The sequence below is a fragment of the Castanea sativa genome, chromosome 12 (genome assembly GCF_040712315.1).
Source record: "Castanea sativa cultivar Marrone di Chiusa Pesio chromosome 12, ASM4071231v1".
NCBI lineage: Eukaryota > Viridiplantae > Streptophyta > Magnoliopsida > Fagales > Fagaceae > Castanea > Castanea sativa.
The window spans coordinates 10,402,490-10,422,026 of NC_134024.1; the positions used below are offsets into that span (position 1 = coordinate 10,402,490).

Consider the following 19,537-nt stretch of genomic DNA (forward strand, 5'->3'; position numbering starts at 1 on the left):
AACTTACGTGGGAATTATGTGTGATTGCTGTAGCTATAGTAACTGACTAACTCTGTAAATAAACATGACTACTGTTTATGTGCATATTAATATTTTGTTCATTTTCTAGCTTCTTCTCCTTTTTTTTTTCTTTTTTTTTGAGCAACTCTTTGGTCTTTATTTTTCTCTTCTTACCTATCTAAATGATATATATATATATATATATATATATATATCATTTTAAAAAAAAGATATGTATATATATATATATATATATTGAAATAAAATATACCATAGATAATTTGGTACATGTATTTTTAAAAGTAGTTGCGGAAATTTTTTTTTTAATTTCTTATTTTAAAATTTAAAAAAAAAAAAAAAAAGAACGTATACGAGTCAAAAGGTTGAACATCAATAGCCAATTACTAAATTGTGGTCCTAGAATGTTCATGAAAAGTCAAGTCATGGGTTCAGCGTGCATGTGGATATATTTTTTTTTGAGAACATGTGGATATAATAATTAAAACGCAGTGATTTTTGACTTTTTTTTTTTTATAATACACAAGTGGTGACTTGATGTGTGAGTGGAATTCAATAAAAGCCATAGATGGTGTGGTGTCCAACCGCCACTATCGATTGGAACATTTTCCAATGAGTAATGACTAACGTAGGGTGGCAATTCGTGTTCGTGTGTCGGATTCGTATTGTATCAAGTCATGAGTATTCGACTACATAGGTCAACACTAACCCAACCTTTTTATTAAACGGGTCAAGAATTCTCAACCCTAATACGACCCATTTATAAACGGGTCATTTGTGTCGACCTGTTTATCAGATTTTATCAAAATGAAAAATAAAAATTAATGAAAAAACAAACAAATAAATATTTTTAATATAAAATTCAGAACTAACGAATAACTGCATCATAAATAATCATTCAAAATTAAAATATATCTCAATATCACAAATAATCAATCACAATATGTCAAAGAAAATAAATCACAATAACTAATAAGTTTATATACCTAGAATTTGAAGGGTATATTGGTAAAATATCATTTAATTAAACGGGTCAGACGGGTCAAACAGGTTCTATGTGTTCAACACTAACCCAACTCATTTATTAAACGGGTTAGTCGTGTCAACCTGAATATGACACGAACCCGTTAAGCCTCAACCCATAACCTGCTAATTTCGTGTCATGTCGTGTCGGGTTCGCAGGTCGTGTCAAATTTTGCCACCCCTAGACTAACGTCTACTCTATACCTTCTTCTTTTGTCTGTCTGTGTTTGTTTAAAATAATAATAATTATTATTATTATTATTATTGTTATAACAATAAAAATAATTCTCTCATGTTGCAAATATCTTGTAATATAACTTATTTTATTTTCTCTTAAAATTTAGGGTGAATTGCGTTTTCTTTTTTTGTCCATATTCTTACATTATGGGTGGGTTTGGACAGAGAACTTTGCGTCCACGATTGGGATTTTCACTTTTAGACTTTTTTTTTTTTTTTCTTTTTCTGTGCACGGCTTTCAACCAGAGAACAAGGGTACTATTTATTACTGTATAGTTACTGTTCATGCACAGTAGTATACTGTTCATGCACTATTTCAATTTTTTTTATTAAAAATAAGACCCGCGATACTATTCACACATTTAAAATTTATTTTGTTACAGTATTTTTAGTTTTCAGTTTTCAGCTGTATCCAAACGGATCCTATATTTCAATTTAATTTTTAATATTTTAATTATATCAATTTAGTTCTTAACTTTTCAAGTACCTTGTAAATTTAGTCCCTATAATTATTTCTTGGATGAAAATTAATGAGGTATTTAATGACCAAAAAAAAAAATTAGCTTCCGCTAATGTAAGAATAAATTAAAATTTTATTTTGGCCATTTGTCAAGTCAGCAATTTTCATCAAACATATAACTGTAGAGACTAAATTGACATAACACTGCAAAATTAGGGATAAAATATTGTTAAGAAATGAATAAAATATTGGCTTCATGAGAAATTTATTTTATTTTATTTTTAAATAAGACAGAAACAGAAGAAGAAAGAAAAAATTGAGTTTGAATCCAATTCAATTGAGAATGTATTCTCACCTTTTTTTGTGTTAACTCTACTTTGAAGGAGATTTAGACATATATTCTTTATTTTAAAGACTCTAAACAAGCATTCACATTTTAAAATGAGAATCCCAAAACCAGAATAGTTACTATCATTTAACAAGAAAAAAAATTAGGCAAAAACCTAAAATTGACCCTTTAACTTTTAGTTTTTGTCATTTCAATCCTCTCACTATCAGTTTTGTTATTTCAATCCTCTAAGTTTCAATTTTTGTCAATGTAGTATTCTGTTAAGTCTCAGTTACTGCTGCCATTAAGTTTGGCCCTTTTTTTTAAATAATTTTTGTAATTAAAAGAAAAAAAAGCTGTAAAAAAAAAAATGGAAGGTCTCCTTCAACCTTCATCCTTAGCCTCCTCGTTCTCTTCTCTCTGCTCTCTGCTCTCTGCTCTCTCTCTTTATAGCATATTGGCTTGTGAAAGGGAAGATTGGTGACCCAAAGTCAAAGTCAGAGCCACCGCCAACACCCTTACTGCTACAACCTCTCTCTCTCTCTCTCTCTCTCTCTCTCTCTCTCTCTCTCTCTCTCTCTCTCTCTCTCTCTCTCTCTCTCTCTCACTATGTTTGTCTCTCGATCTCTCAATCATGGTGATGGTGGTTGATCAGTGAGTGTGACCCATGGCCGATGCTCACGGTTAATTGGGTGGTCGATTGGCGAGGGTGTGGTGTTTGGTTTGGGGTTTGTTTGTGCATTATGGGTTGGTTTGTTGAAATATTGAGGTTTGGTGGTTGTCTGCTTTAAAGCATAATGCATATATGATGGTGGATTTGAGAGAGAGATTGATCTTGAGAGAGAGATCGCGATTAACTTTTTCTATTTTCCAGTTTTGATTTCAAGGGAAGTAGAACAATGTCATTCCCCTTACATTTTTTTTACAGTTTTTTATTTTCTTTTAATTACGAAAATTATTTAAAAAAAATAAGGTCTAACTTAATGGAAGGAGTAACTGATACCTAACATAATACTATATTGACAAAAATTGAAACTTAAAGAATTGAAATGACAAAAGCTAAAAGTTAGATGATTAGTTTTGGATTTTTGGCAAAAAATTATTAGGCTCCAATAATCACTTTTTCCCTTTTTGCATTTTTATTTGTCTTAAATGTTGATTCTACTCTGAACTAATTCAAAAATGCTTTTTTTTTTCTCATTCTGAAAAATGTATTTTACAAGAAAAATAAGAATCCCAAAACCAAAAAAGGTTTATTTATTTATTTAGAAGATACAAACAAGGAAGTTGAAGAGACTATCACAAGGAAAAAAATTGCTATGGTTCATACTTTAAAACGACATCATTTTGAAGCATGTAGTAACATCATCTGAGTATTTTACACATAGACTTAATGGTAAAGAAACAAAAGTTTGCCTTTAACTAGAGGTGTCCACGGGTCGGGCTGGGTTGGGTTTGTGCCCAACCTAGACTCGACCCAAAAGTATCGGGTGGGGAAGATTTCGACCCGCAACCGACCCGAATAAAGTTTCAGATCAACCGGATTGGGTCGTATCAGTTTTCAGGTGTGAATCGGTCGGTTTCGGGTTTTCCGATTTGGTGGTTTTTGGCCAAAATCTGGCCGGATTTAACGAGAGTTAGGTGAGATTCCTTCGGATCTATGAAAATTTGGCCAAGTTGGAGTCGGGCTTACCAAAATTTTGGCTGAGTTTAAGTAAATCTGGGCTAGATTCTCCGAATTTGAGTAAGGAAGAGACCACATATTGGCTGAATTTGAGCTGATCTGAGTGAAGGAAGCCCAAACGTTACCGGATCGGAGTTGAGAAGAGATAAACGTCGCCGAATCTAGGTGATTTTCGTCGTTCTCTGAGTTTTTATCGGGCGGGTCAGGTGGCTTAGGTTTTTGAGGACGAAACCCACCACTTGACTCGCCAAAGTCGGGTTCTAACGGTTGAGACCCGTCACCGATCCGTCAGAGATGTCAGCCCAGCCGTGACGGGTCGGTTTCGGTCAAGTTGGTCAGTTTTGGTAGGTCTTCGGTTTGCATGGACACCCCTACCTTTAACGGAGCATAATCTATAGGTATTATTTATTACACATTTGAAAACCTAATTTTTGGGAAAAATTTAATGACATATTAAAGAATCTAAGTTTAAAAAATTTGACACAACAGATATGGACTTCTAAATCTAACACCGATGAATTATAGAGTTTTAACTTATTCCGTCTGCTTCTGATAATTGTGTTCATTATTATCAGACTAAGACATTAATAGTTTTTGGCAAAGGTGAGAATTAAACTCTAAATTTCTTATTCAATTATAAAAATTTTTACCAATTGAACTATCTGGAACCTATTAACACATATGGCCAATGAGTTGTTAGTCAACATAATACTAAAGAATTTGAAAACCCGCCACATGGTAAGCAATAGAGGCTTCAAAATTATCAAATAGCAGAGCCTGTATCTGTATGTAAAGGAAAATTTTCAGTAGAGATTAAACACTATAAACAAAGAGCTGGGCCATTGGGCTTTTGGGCTGATGGCTTAAAGCTTTCTTTACCCCAGCACAGCAAAGCCTGTTACTTTAGTCCAAATATATGGTACGTTTCTAAAAGAAATTCATTGGGATTCTGTGGGATTAAGTTAACGCATATTCCCTCTCCAAAAAAAAAAAAAAAAACCCAACATATTTTTTTATGGAAAATGCTAACAAATGCCAAACAAAAGAATATTTTGTTCATTACAACAATTATTTCAGTTATTCATAAAATGGATAAATCAAATTGAAACTAAAACATTAAGGGCTGTTTGGTAATGTATTTTGAATAACAGTTTTCAGTGTTTAAACAACATTATATGTATTTTTACACACTTTTTCACCCATAAGTATTTCCAAAAAAATACAAATAACATTATTAGAACAACATTTTTAAACGAGTTCCATGTAAAATTTATTTCCACTCTCCAATGAAATAGTGCTACATCAATTGTTTTCAAATAAAAGAAAAGAAAAGAATATTATGAATAATCTTTTTATTTTTGCTGAATAAAAACAGGAGGTTCTGGTGTGGGTTCATCAACCCCTCATCATGTGACGGCAATGAGTAATACCACAATTACTACCGGAGTTTTGTTGAGACAATCACTCGAACTGCTCACCAAGTGTAGCAATTCGAAGACTCTTACCTATTATGGATAGTCATATTACTAACAAAAATGAGAGCCAGAGCATGAATAAATGAAAATTTAAAACATAGAAGATTACAATGAAAATTACCCCCAAACTTTAAGGACTAAAAATTTACTTTGATCTAAACTTTACAGTATTCATAATATCACTGTTTTTACAAATATTCACAAGTTGTGTTATAAACTAAGTCTATTTCTAACAACCAAATTTTTTTTCTTCATTTATAATTGCTTGCCATTCTTTCATCCATATTTAATCATTTATGTTTGATGAACACAGGTCCTTAGGGTTTCTTTCCCTTCTCTACGAGGAGACAATGTTATTATCTTGTTGGTGTGGGTGTATGTTCCAAATTTTTATTAGTATTTATTTTCTAGCCGTTGAGAATTTATAAGTAAAATAGCCGTTGGCAATTATGAGAAAAATAGCTGTTAGGCAATAATGAATAATATAACCATTGAACTTTTATGGGTTATTAGTTACCAATAACTATAAGTTATTATTGTCATGAATAACCTATATAATACCCATCATCACACCCTTCTCTAAAAGTTTTTTTTATTACTATATATTTAGATATACATAATCCTATTACATGTCTTTTTCACATATTTTTTTACAATTTTTATATTTGTTCTAAGGAAAAGCAATAAAGGGTTGTTCTTGAACCTTTGTGAGTGGAAGTGCATCCATCACGAAGGTTGACGCTATAGTCTAATCCTAGGGGGTTGTTTGGCTAAGATAACCAGTCACACCGAGTTTTACTCCGGGTGGCACGAATCAACCTTTAAGAACAATACTTTTGCGGTGTGTTTCTATAGCATTGTGAGATTATTCTAAACCCTTTTTTATTTTATATTTTTGCTAATTATTTGGGCTATTATTTATGTATCAAAACTTGTTTATTCACTAAAATATTTTCAACGTATTTTTCATTAGAAATTTATTCAGAAATAAACTAGTATGTATATGGTTATGAACATTGTAAGAATTTTGTAACTTAGTTGATTGCTACCTCTTGGCATTACAAGATATTTAGAATTTAAATTCTTTGCATTAATGTAACTATATCATTTTTAAAATAATTTTAAAATAAATAAATAAATATAGACAAGTAAGTATACAAAATCACATATGTGAACTCATAAAAAAAGTTATAAAAAAAAAAAAAACATTTGTGAGACAGTGAACTGCAGGTTGGATCTAAATTACGAAGGAATCACTCACATCAATCACTCACATCACACCTAATTTTCTGCATATTCAATAAAATTAATTGAAATTCAACCACCATATTTATTTACTAAGCACTACGCAAAATACCTAACTAAAATTCAACTATATATATATATATATGGAAACAATAGCAAAGAAAGATCGAGGCATGCTCACCAAGTTTATTAGCTTGGCTGAGCGAACTTGGTCAATGCAACATGTGAGGACCCACCCTCTTTCATAGCTGCCACAGATTCATCTCTCAAAATTGATATTCTTTCTCTTACCTCTCTACCCACTTCCGAGGCCATTAACTCCTTCACTCGCTTCTCCAACTCTGTTGCACTCACAAACCCATCTTCTGATTCATTTAAGCACAACGCTAACTTGATTTCCTCCACCAAAACCACCCTATTCAACCTTTGCTCCGCATACAATGGCCAACCAACCATTGGCACTCCACACCACACTGCTTCAAGCACTGAGTTCCACCCACAATGAGTCACGAACCCACCCACTGAGTCATGACTCAGCACCGCCACCTGTGGAACCCATTGTTTCACCACAAACCCTTTATCTTTGGTCCTTTCCAAGAAACCCTTTGGCAATAACTCATCCAAGTTAGGATCTTTCTCATTATCTGGTGGTGGATTTCTTATCACCCACAGGAACCTTTGACCGCTATTTTCTAACCCCACCGCTATTTCTTTCAACTGCTTCGCTGAAAACAATCCCAAGCTTCCAAAACATAGAAACACAACGCTTCGATTCGGCTGCGAATTTAGCCAATTTAAACACTCATGATCATCTCCGTTTTGATTGTTACTCGATATCAAAGGACCAATACAAAATATCGGTGGAGTCGGTCCATCTGGGACACATAGTCCATCAGAGATTGCCTTGATAGATTTTGTTTCGAGCAAGTCGAACGTGTTTAAAACAAGTCCATTCGATTTGGCCATGTGGGTTGCCGCGTTTAAAGAATACTCGTACACTTTAGAAGTGCGATCTTTCCAATTGTCAGGCAAGTCTGAAGCCTGGATAGGCGGTAAGCCAGGAATATCAAGAAGCGTACTGCCGAGATCTTTCAAGCTTTTATCCAATTTTATATGTAGCGTGGGGCGGTATAGAAACGTGGCTAGGCCACTTGGGCTAGAGGTGAAGAAATAGTAGGTGGGGATGTCAAGGGTTGTGGCCACTTCGAAGGCAGCATCACAGAAGAAATCAATGATAAAGGCTTTGAGTTTGGAGGTTTGGGAAATAGTTTTGAGGGTTTGGTGGAGATTTTGGTTGTTGAGGTGTGGAATTAAGTAATTCAGTTCTACAAAGGAGGAAGTACTGGGTGGGACTTCAGATATAGGTGGGAGGCGGTGGAAGGTGATAGATGGGGTGGTGGAATTGACGGTGGCGATGTATTGGGTGGTAGAGCTGGCTACATATTGGGGTGCGGTGGAGTTAGTATTTGTGTTTGGTTCGCTTAAGATGAGGATTGTGATGGAGAAAGAAGGGTGATGTTTAAGTATGAACTTGCCAAGCTCTACCATGGAGATCAGATGGCCTCTGCCTGGAGAAGGGTATAGAACTATGACATCCTCCATTTTCACAAACAATAGAAGAATGGCGCAGTGGTTTTCAAAGACTTATGAAAGGGTCACAATTTGCATATACAAACTTCAATAAATATTCAATAACCTTGGTTTGTGCTGCTTAATTTTATTAGACAATTTCTGTCCACATACCACCTACTTCTATAGTACTAGAGCATCTTTTCCGTCGTGGCATATGCGTGAGAACTGAACTGAGAAGTCTTCTAATCTTAGGCCTATGTCACTTCGGTGTTTATATGTTGATTTGCTTCCCATACTGCCAAGACCTATCCGAAAGTCAAGAAGGGGTAAAAAATTATGCAACTTATTACTTTATTAGATGTTGGGACTTGTAACTTGTAACAATCTCAAGTTCTACATCTCCTTGAAAACTCTATCCAAATCTCGTCAAAGATGTTGGGACTTGGGAGTTTTGTTTGTTCTTGATCAATTTGAATTTTTTTGACTGATTTGAACATTTTCGGATACTTTGGTTATATAATTGCTTTAAAGGCTTTACATAGCTTACCCTTCCCCTGTTTCTCAAAAAAAAAAAAAAAGAAAAAAAAAAAGCTTACCCTTCCCCCGTAGTGTTAGTTTCCAAGTTTCTAAAAATAAAAAAATAAAAAAAAACCTAGTTTTTAGGAATAAACACAAAAATCAATTTTCTTGTGTTTTCAAAATCAATATTTAATTGTTAAATATTTTGTTGGAGCTTGTCACATTATTAAATTTCACTTAATTAAATTTTAAAAAATTTACATAAACCTAACCACAGGTATCACACACTGTTTTTTATGACTAAGAGTCTAACACACTTGCACACTGTGTAAATTGCCACATAACATAATTTACTTCCATATATTGGGTTAGACTCCTCTCCCATTTAAAATCCTCTCATTGTCTTTAATAATCTCTTCCATATTTATGAGGATGATTGACATTTGTCACTAAGATCGAAAGGTTAAAAAACAGCCAACCCTAGTAGGTAACCTAGTTTTTATTGGTTTCCATCTTATGAGAGAATTATACGTGGCAAAACTGATTAGAATTTGTAGACCTGAACTGACCTAACCCAACATATACTTGACCTGAATCAAAATTTTTTGACCTAAAGCAAAAGCGGGTTGACCTGTGACTGACCTTTTTTTTTTTTTTTTTTTTTGCGGGTTAACATATGATTTGAACCATTTTTCAAAACTTTTTTTTTTTGTAAAAAAAAATTAAGACAATATTGATTTAATTATTTGTTGTAAGCTTTAAAGAAACAATTAAGACATTTACATAATTGCATACAAATAAATTGAAAGATGATTAGTTGAGGCATTCTATAATGAGTAAAGATTTTTAGATATCAAATAACAGAGTACATGCTAAAATAATCTGGTTACAGTAGAGTTAGAAATATATATTTTAAAAAAATTAATTTAGACATGTATGAGAAATATTCATGAATGTGAAAAAGAGTAAAGCCAAAGTATCAAATAAATTAGCATAAATTATGAATGTTTAGACCATTTTTTTTTAACAATTCATGTTCAAAATAAATGGCTTTTCCAAATAAATTATGATATTTTATAGAGTGTATATTACTTAATAATGACATAATATTCATAAAAGAGACCATATATAAATAAGTAAACAATCAAACTTTAATATATATTCTCAAATTGAAAGAGTACCAACCACAATTGATATTAGATTATAGAATTAGTTTTCAAGATTGTAAATTTCTTGTATGTTTTTTATTCTTTGTCAAATTAGTTATCCAATAAGGCATTTGTAATTTTGTTGTATATTTTGGGATGTCAAAATTATGTAGAAATGAAACTTGTGAATTTGTTTAACTCATTCTTTGTGCTATTTTGTTTTGGTTAGTAATGTTGCGTTTTGTATAATTTTAAAATTATTGATCAAGTATTAATTTGTTTAGTTGAGTTCATTCTTGAAATGATTGGTGAATGCAAAATAATGTATTTTATATTAAGTAATTTGATGCGTGGCTTTCTAAATAGCAAATACATGTTTTCTTTTTAAAAAAAATTTCACACAAAAATACGGGTCAATTCTACCTAACCTGAAATCTGATTGACCCAATCCGTTTTTAATCTGCTTAAAATGATCCGTTTTAACCTACAACCCGATTGACCCAAACTCGATCCGACCCGCCTGTTTGCCATGTCTAAATACAAAGGGGAGGAGAGCTAGACCTTTAAGAATATATTAGGAGTGGTATGCATGGACAATGTCACCTTAAAGAGTAAATCATACACTTTTTATGATAGACACAGCCAGCTAAATGATCAATTGACCGTGCGGTGAATTGATTTTATTGAATAGTAGTGTGGGTGGCATGTCCAAGGCATGTGCTACCTCTTATGTAAGAAAATTAAAATAGAATTTTTATTTAAAGAAGTATGAAATTATATATATAAAAAATGTATGTCATACAAAGTTAATCTCATTCGTATAAGAATTTCGATACCTATTTGTTAAAGACAATATTTACTCATTAAAAACTTTTAATAATGATAATGAATATCATTATCTTCTAGCAATGAGCAACTGAGTTTTGCTAAAACCTTGTCACAAAATTTACATTTTCGCAATAAATGATGTTATATGCTACAATTAAAGCTCTTCATCAAATACCTTTAACCATCCACAATGAAAAAATTTTCATTCATACTTTTTTTATTATCATTTTACATGAGACTAGGTGCAATCTTCTAATTAGTTTTTAAGTGAACACTCATTTTAGGCGAGAAAAAAAATATATAACAAAAGGCATGTGTCATCGAATGCTTTCTAGGTAAATTATAAGTTTCGAAGATTTAAACCTAGAAAATCAATGTTCACTAGGTAACAAATAAAACACCTTATATTACCTTTTTAACTTTCTAAGCATTACTGCCACCTAAAACTCAAAATACGTGAAGAAAATTTTGGAATGTTAAAATTTAGTAGGAATATTTTAGCTACTACGCAATGGAATATTTTAAGAATCATAAGTTTTTATTAGGGTTTTATTGAGAGAATCAAAATATGTCATATTTGCTCTTTTCCAAAATATTAATGAGGAAATTGCTCGATTTTGAAGTTTAAGGAGGAATTGTGAATTGCCCCAAATATAAAGGATGAAAAATGTTTTAATTCTAATTTTATTTTATTTTTACTTAAAATGGTGTGTAAAGAAAAAAGAAAAATAAATTCAACCCAAAAAAACTATATGTGAAACAATGAATTTAGTCTCAACAAAAATTGACTAATAAAAAAATAATTCTGAAAACATAGAATGACACAACATTTTTATAATACCTTTACAATTTTGTTATATTTTACTTTGACTCGTAAAGAATTGATACCTCAGCAATTGTGAAAATATTGTGACAACAACAAGATGTCTTAATATTTTCACAAGAGAAATACTATGTTTGCAACATTTTTGTAATTTTATTACAAATCATAAGTAGTAGGTTTTTATTGGTGGAAAAAAAAGTGATTTCATTGGTAAGTTTAAATTAGAATAACAATTTATCACCTAAGATTTGTTATGAAAATGTTGTTAATGTAGCATTTTTTTTCCACAATACCTTTATTTTTAATTGTGGTTGGTTCCACTTTCCAATATGATATTTTATTATTTTATAGGAATTAACACATCAACAATTGTAAAAACTATTGAGGTAATTTATTGTGTTAATGTTTTATTATTATTATTATTATTATATAAGCAAGTTCAACGGAGGCAAGCATAAGAGCATCTCCAACGGTGTAGCTAAAAGCAAAATAATCTCTATAATAGAAAACAAGACAAAAAAAATGGTCTTCAATGGATTCTCTAACCTACGAATTTTTTTTGACTCATGAACAGTAGCTCATCAAGTCTAATGGGCTACTGTACATTAGCAATTGGATTTTTTGATTAAAAAATTATACCAGCTACTATTATAGCAATTCTTTCTCTTTCATCCGGATTTATTTTTTCTCTCATACTCTCTCTCCGTTGCTTCTCACAGAACAATTATTCTCTCTTCTTTTTCTTTTTCTGCTACAAAGGGTGATCTACAAACGATCACAGATCTCTTTCTTTTACATTAACAATCCTGAATTTCTCTCACAAAAGCTGAAATCAAACTGGTATGCCAACTTCAATCATATTTCTAATTGGCTATTTTTTGAGTTTTGAAAAATGGATTTATGGGTATATGATGGGTTTGCGTTCTGTTTGCTATTGATTTGGATTTTGGGGTTTCAAGCAAATAGGGTTGATTGTTTATTTCCAGGTTTGGGACTGAGTTCAAAATGGGTTCATATTTAGGGAGGAAAAAAAAAAAGGAGAGAATGAGAGCTACTAGAATGTTCTTGAATGAGGGAGAACAAGAAAATAGGGGGAGGGGGATAGAGATAGGACAACGTGTGTGGAGGAGAAAAACAAGAAAAAAAAATGAAAACGTATGGATGAAATGAAATGAGAAATAATATAAAGAATAAAAAATCCTAATTCAGAAATGTTACCATAATATTTTCACAATAAATTTTAAGTAACAGATTGTTATTAGTTATATTGGTGAGTAAAAAAATAATTTCAGTGGTGGGTTCAAATTAGAACTAGTAACAACTTTCCACATAAATTTTGTTGTGAAAGTATTGCAAAAAATGTTGTAGATGTAACACTTTTCATTGAAAAATATAATTGTTGAGAATGAATATAGGAAAAATAAATGATAATTAAAAAAAGAATAAAGAATAAATGAAGAAATAATATTTAAGTGAGATGGAGAAAATGATAGAGAATCTATTGAAAAATGTACTTGAAAAAGTAGATAAATAAAAGCTAAATGTCATCTACAAAAATTTGGCTAATTTGCTAGAGATATTCTAACAGTGGAAATTGAAACAGCCAAAGTACTGTATAGTAAGTACCCTAAAAAAAAAAAAAAGAACAAACCAAAGAACTGTAGCGTTGCACACTGTAGTAATAACTCATTGGCTCTTTTTATATATACTAGTGTTGGCTGCACGTGCAAGGCACGTGCTGCCCTAGTAGTGAAAAAATTAATACAGATTTTGTGTGTGAAATCGTGAATTTTGGCTCACCCAATTTGACTATATTAAAAAAAAAGTTTAAGAATACAACAAAATATCACAATATTTTCACAATATCTTCATTTTTAGGATTTATTTTTCATTTTATTTGAGAGAAATGCTATATTCATAACATTTTTAGAACAAATTCTAAATGACAAGTTATTATTGGTTTTAAATTGATAACATTGTTATTGTTATTCTCAAAACATTTATTTTTAGTTGTGGTTGGTCACAATCTCATATTTTATTATTTTATTTCGACTGGTAAGAAATTGATACTTCAATATTTGTAAAAATATTATGAAATTTATATTGTCGGTATAACAATATATATGCTAGCTTATATAAATATTTAAAAGAAAAAAAAACACAAATTGATTACTGGAAAAAAAAAACTTTAGGCACGATAGAAATTAATATTAAAATGTTGTGAACTTAACATTTTTTTATTTGATCTATAAGAAACTGGGATCTCAACAATTGTGAAAATATTGTGATAATAATAAGTGTTGTAATATTTTCTCAAAATATTTATTTTCAGTTGTAGTTAGTCACAATCTCATATTTTATTATTTTATTTTGACTTATAAGAAATTGACACGTCAATAATTGTGAAAATATTATAAAATTTATTATGTCAGTATAACAATATATATGCCAGCTTACATAAATATTTCAAAGAAAAAAGAAACACAATGAAAAAAAAAAAAAAACTTTAGGCATTGTAGCTACAGTGTCAGTTGAATAAACCAAAAGCACTGTAGCTCCAGTGCTATCCATCAATAATATCTTACCTATGATTTGTTGTGAAATTAATATTAAAATGTTGTGTATTTAACATTTTTTTATTTGATATATAAGAAACTGAGATCTCAACAATTGTGAAAATATTATGATAACTATGGGGGGTAAAAAGACCTTGATGGGTATATGGGCCGTTGGGTCATGCTAAGGAGGGCCGACCTATCCTTGGGTTTAGGACTTGTTAGTACTACGGGTCGGTCCATACGCCGAGGATCCGAGGATCCAGCCGAAGGTGATTTTCCCCTCGGACTGACACCGGAGAACCCGGGACTTCATGGTAAAGGTTAGGGAATGACACGGTCAAGACCAATGGTTAGAGGGAGTGAACCCTTGAATGTCCTAAAAGCACCAATGTTGGAGAAATATCAAAGATAAAGGCTGCTACCTCCACATTAAAGACCCTGCACCAACCACCCTGGCCGCATTAATGGAGAAGTGACACTTGAACAGTGGAAGGGAAACTTCTGGTTACTATTCAAATGCACTAAGAAAAGAAATATCTAGGCTAAGGGGGAGTTGGGGCGACACGTGTACAAAATATTCAAAAGAGTAGTATTTAAAGAGTAATCTAAGACAGGAAAGGGGGATGGACTTTTTGTAACCTAAAAGAAAAAGAAACAAAGAGAGAAAGATAATATAAGAACAACTCTCGGCTTACGTCCGAGGAAGCTGATTTACTATGTTCCTTGTTGTTTCCAAGTATTTGCAATCTTTAGTTTGTCATTTAATCCTCACACACTTTTAACCTGAGTTTCAAGCCCATACTCTACAAATTCATATTGTTTAAGGCTCGTTAGGCCTGAGCCCATAACTGTTCTTGGGGCCAGGTGCAATTGTGCACTTACAATTGGCGCCGTCTGTGGGAATCCAGTCTAGAAGAGGTAGGGATATTATGGCAGACTTAGGCTCTCACCATGCAGAGTCACAAGGATCACAACCGGAAGATCATTTCGAACGTCTTGAACATCGTAGGGATCGTGAGGGAAGCGTCCATACAGAATACCCAGGGGCTAGTCATACTCATGGTGGGGGTAGCACTACCCACGAGGAGGGTTCTAAATCCATGCAGAAGGAAATCAATCGTTTGAAGAGGAAGTTACGCCGTGCTAAACGTAAGTTTTTCCCGTCCTCGTCTAGTTCTTCCTCGGAGAAGGATAGGGGAGTTGGCTATAGCTCAAGGTCGCGCTCCCCCACCAGTGCAACGTCCTCCGATGAGGAGGACGACCAGCCCACCCGCAGACGTAAGAAGCTTCGTTCTAGGGGCTTGGGCAACGATACCATGAGTAGGGCGTTGCACCAACTCTCTAAATCTCCGTTTTCGCGGAGGATTGAGAGGGGGAAGCTTCCTAGGAGGTTCACCCAGCCCGCCTTTACCATCTATAATGGCCGGACTGATCCGGTGGAGCACGTGAGTCACTTTAACCAGAGGATGGCAGTACACTCTCACAATGAGACTCTGATGTGTAAATTTTTCCCCTCCAGTTTGGGACCTGTGGCTATGAGATGGTTTAACGGTCTCAAATCGGGATCTGTAGGCTCATTCGGGGAGCTAACTAGGGCATTTGCTTCGCGGTTCATTACTTGTAGCAGAGTCCCTCGGCCATTGGACTCGCTGCTATCCATGGCCATGAAGGAAGGGGAGACACTGAAAGCATACTCCGACCGATACTGGGAAATGTTTAATGAAATAGATGACGACTTTGATGAGGTGGCGCTTAATACCTTTAAGGTGGGTTTTCCTACTGACCATGACCTAAGAAAGTCTTTGACGAAAAAGCCCGTCCGCAGCGTACGCCGCCTTATGGATCGTATTGATGAGTATAAAAGGGTAGAGGAAGACCAGCAGCAGGGGAAGGGAAAAGAGAAGGTTATCCTGCAGGAGAGAAGGGATTTCAGGTCGGACAGATATCACAACAACAAGCCGAGGAGGGATTACTTCGGGCAATCCGGCTCGGCAGCACCTCAGGCTGTAAGTACTGTTTTCCGAGAACCAGTGCATCAGCTACTGGAGAAAGTTCGTAAAGAACCCTTCTTCAGGTGGCCCAGTAAGATGGCAGGGGACCTTGCCAAAAGAAACCAAAACCTCTTTTGTCAGTACCATCAGGATGTGGGCCACACTACCGAGAACTGTCGGATCCTGTGGAACCATTTGGAGCAACTCGTCGGTGAGGGAAAGTTGAAGCAGCACTTGTGTCAGCCCACTGGGCAGGTCAGTCAAGTTGGCTCAAACAATCAGAGGAACAATTCATCTCGGCCATCATTGGGAACAATTAACGTTATCTTCGCTGCACCTGGTAGGACCGGCTCGGGTCCCGGTAGGGTGATGGCGGTTTCCCATCCTCGAAGGCCGAGGATGTGGGTGCAGGCCGAAGAGATTGAAGGGCACTTTACCCGTCTTGGGTTTCTCCGAGGGAGGATAAGGTAGGGACTATTGACCCATGACGATGCTCTTGTGGTTACCCTCGGGATAGGGAACTATGATGTGAGAAGGGTGATGATAGATCGGGGCGGCGGTGCGGATATCATGTACCCCCCGATCTATTTAGGGGGCTAAGGTTGGAGTTGGAAGATCTAACTCCTTACGACTCCCCACTTATAAGCTTCGAAGGGAGAGCCGTTGTGCCGAAGGGACGGTCCGTTTACCCGTTCAATCCGGCACGAAACGGTTGAGGTGGATTTCATTGTGGTTGACGCGTACTCTCCATATACGGCCATCCTCGCCGGGCCATGCACGCTTTGGGAGCCGTCTCCTCTACCTTGCACGTTAAGGTTAAATTCCCCTCGGGGAGCATGTTGAGAAATCCTCGGCAGCCGGGTAGTGGCCGGACAATGCATATCTGCGGTGCTTCGTCGATCGAAATTGAGTCATCAACTTTGCCCATCTAGGAGTCATAGCAATTAACGGCTCGGAGGCACTGGAGCGATGATAGAAGATGAGGTTTGTTTGTGAGGAGTTAGAGAAGTTTGTAATAGCGAGATGATCCGAGAGAGGTTCTTCCAAGTTGGCATACGTTTGCCACACCAAGAGAAGATGGAGTTGTTGAAATTTACGAAGGATAATATAGATGTCTTTGCGTGGGACCCTATGAGGCTCAGGGCGTAGATCCGAGAGCTTCATTTGTCATCGTTTAAACGTGAATCCCGCCATTGTTCCGAGGAGGCAGCCACCTCGGCGATCTTCCCGAGAACATTCTCGAGGGGCTGTGAAGGAAGAGGTTCTTAAACTCAAAAGGGCGGGGGCTATCAAAGAAGTTTTTTACCCCGAATGGTTGGCTCACACTTGTTGTTGTTAAAAAGAAGAACGGCAAGTGGAGAGTATGTGTGGACTTTGCGATACGAACAAGGCATGTCCTAAAGATTCGTTCCCAATGCCACGGATTGATCAATCGGTAGATGCTCTTGTCGGACATCCTCGGATGAGTTTCTTGGACGCCTTTCGGGGTTACCACCAAATTCCGCAGCGTTAGAGGATCAGGAGAGAAGCGCTTTCATTACTCCAACCGGAACTATCATTATAGGGTCATGCCATTTGGATTAAAAATGCCGGGGCTACTTACCAAAGAATGATGACCCGAATGTTTGAAACGACAGCGGGGAAAACCATAGAAGTATACGTGGATGATATGGTGGTGAAGAGTAAGACAGTACCTTCACACATGACAGATCTGGCCGACACCTTCCAGATGCTAAGGAAGTATAAGTTGCGCCTTAACGCCTCCAAGTGTTCTTTTGGCGTGGGGTCTGGAAAGTTCTTGGGATATATGATTACTCATAGGGGCATAGAGGTAAACCTAGTGCAAGTTAAGGCTATTCAGAATTTGCAGCCGCCTAGGAACCCAAAGGAGATTCAGAAATTGACTGGAATGATTGCTGCGTTGAATAGATTTATCTCTCGGTCAGCTGACCGGTGCCGTCCTTTCTTTCAGTTGTTGAACAGGTGGAAAGGGTTTCAATGGACCGAGGACTGCGAGTTAGCTTTCCAACAATATCTTTCTCGGCCACCCATTTTATCTTAAGCAATATCTTTCTCGGCCACCCATTTTATCTCACCCTGAGGTGGACGAGGTTTTGTTCGCTTATCTGGCCGTGGCTGTCCACGCGGTGAGCTTAGTCCTTATAAGGAATGAAAGCGGAGTGCAAAGACCGATCTACTACGTTAGTAAGTCCTTGAATGAGGCTGAGGTGCGCTATCTGCCCTTGGAAAAAGCGCTTCTGGCTGTAGTCCACGCCACGCGCAAACTTCCTCATTATTTCCAATCTCATACTGTGGTTGTTCTGACCCAGTTGCCTCTCAGGGCTGTGTTGCGCAGTGCTGATTATTCTGGCAGGGTGGCAAAATGGGGAACCATTTTGGGAGCCTTTGATGTTAAATACAAGCCTCGCACCTCGGTGAAGGGTCAGGTCCTCGCTGATTTGGTGGCGGAGTTTACCGAACCATTGTTAGAAGAAACTTCAAAAGAAGCACACATGGGTGTAAAATCAGTTGGTGTCATCACGGCCGTATTGCCCTCGGCTTGGAGAGTGTATGTGGATGGGGCTGCTAATCAGAAAGGGTCAGGTGTTGGACTTGTTCTAATGTCCCCTGAAGGAATTGTCTTCGAAAAATCTTTGAGATTGGCCTTCTCGGCTACTAACAATGAGGCCGAGTATGAAGCAGTCTTGGTAGGCATGCAGATGGTACATAAGATGGGTGGCAAGGAAATCCATGTGTTCTCGGACTCTCAGTTAGTGGTCGGCCAAGTCATGGGGACCATGGAGGCTAGAGACCCCAGAATGCAGGAATATTTGGCCCAGGTCAAACGTCAGCAGGCTGAATTCGACTCCTTTGCCTTAGCTCACGTCTCTAGGAGTGGAAACACTCATGCAGATTCTTTGGCTACGTTGGCAACATCCTCGGCTCAAGGTTTACCAAGGGTTATCCTCGTTGAGGATTTGGTAGAACCTTCTCTTGTAGTTGCTAACGCGCCTCGCATCCATCTAATAAGGCCTGGTCCTAGCTGGATGGACTCGATCGCGTCTTTTCTTAAGAATGACATCCTTCCCGAGGACAAGGCTGAGGCAGAAAAGATACGTCGAAAGGCACCACGTTTCTGGTTGTCCGAGGACTAGAAGTTATACAAACGATCCTTTTCAGGACCGTACTTGTTGTGTGTGCACCCTGAATCAACAGAAGCATTACTGGAGGAATTGCATGAAGGAATTTGTGGGAGCCACACTGGGGGAAGGTCCTTAGCCCATAGAGCCCTAACTCAGGGTTATTGGTGGCCCAATATGCAAAGGGAGGCTCAAGACTATGCCAGGAAATATGATCAGTGTCAGAGGTTTGCCCCTAATATTCATCAACCTGGAGGGGTTCTCAACCCTCTCTCCAGTTCTTGGCCTTTCGCACAATGGGGCTTGGACATTGTAGGGCCATTTCTGAGGGCTGCCGGAAACAAAAGATGGCTGCTCGTAGGGACAGACTACTTCACTAAATGGGTTGAGGCTGAGCCCTTAGCCAATATCCGAGATGTTGATTCCAAGAAATTCATCTGGAAAAATATTGTTACTAGATTCGGTATACCACATACACTTGTCTCGGA

At 36.1% G+C, this 19,537-nt stretch overlaps 1 protein-coding gene across 1 annotated transcript; it reads right to left on the reverse strand.

The window, feature by feature from the left end:
- Nucleotides 1–5,034: 5,034 nt before the first annotated feature.
- Nucleotides 5,035–8,542, reverse strand: LOC142619616 (anthocyanidin 5,3-O-glucosyltransferase-like). Its single transcript, XM_075792776.1, has 2 exons — nt 6,652–8,542; nt 5,035–5,255 (listed from the first exon to the last, which is right to left on the reverse strand). Exon 1 carries the CDS (start codon nt 8,070–8,072, stop codon nt 6,660–6,662), a length of 1,413 nt encoding a protein of 470 aa, XP_075648891.1. The 5' UTR covers nt 8,073–8,542; the 3' UTR covers nt 5,035–5,255; nt 6,652–6,659.
- Nucleotides 8,543–19,537: the final 10,995 nt, after the last annotated feature.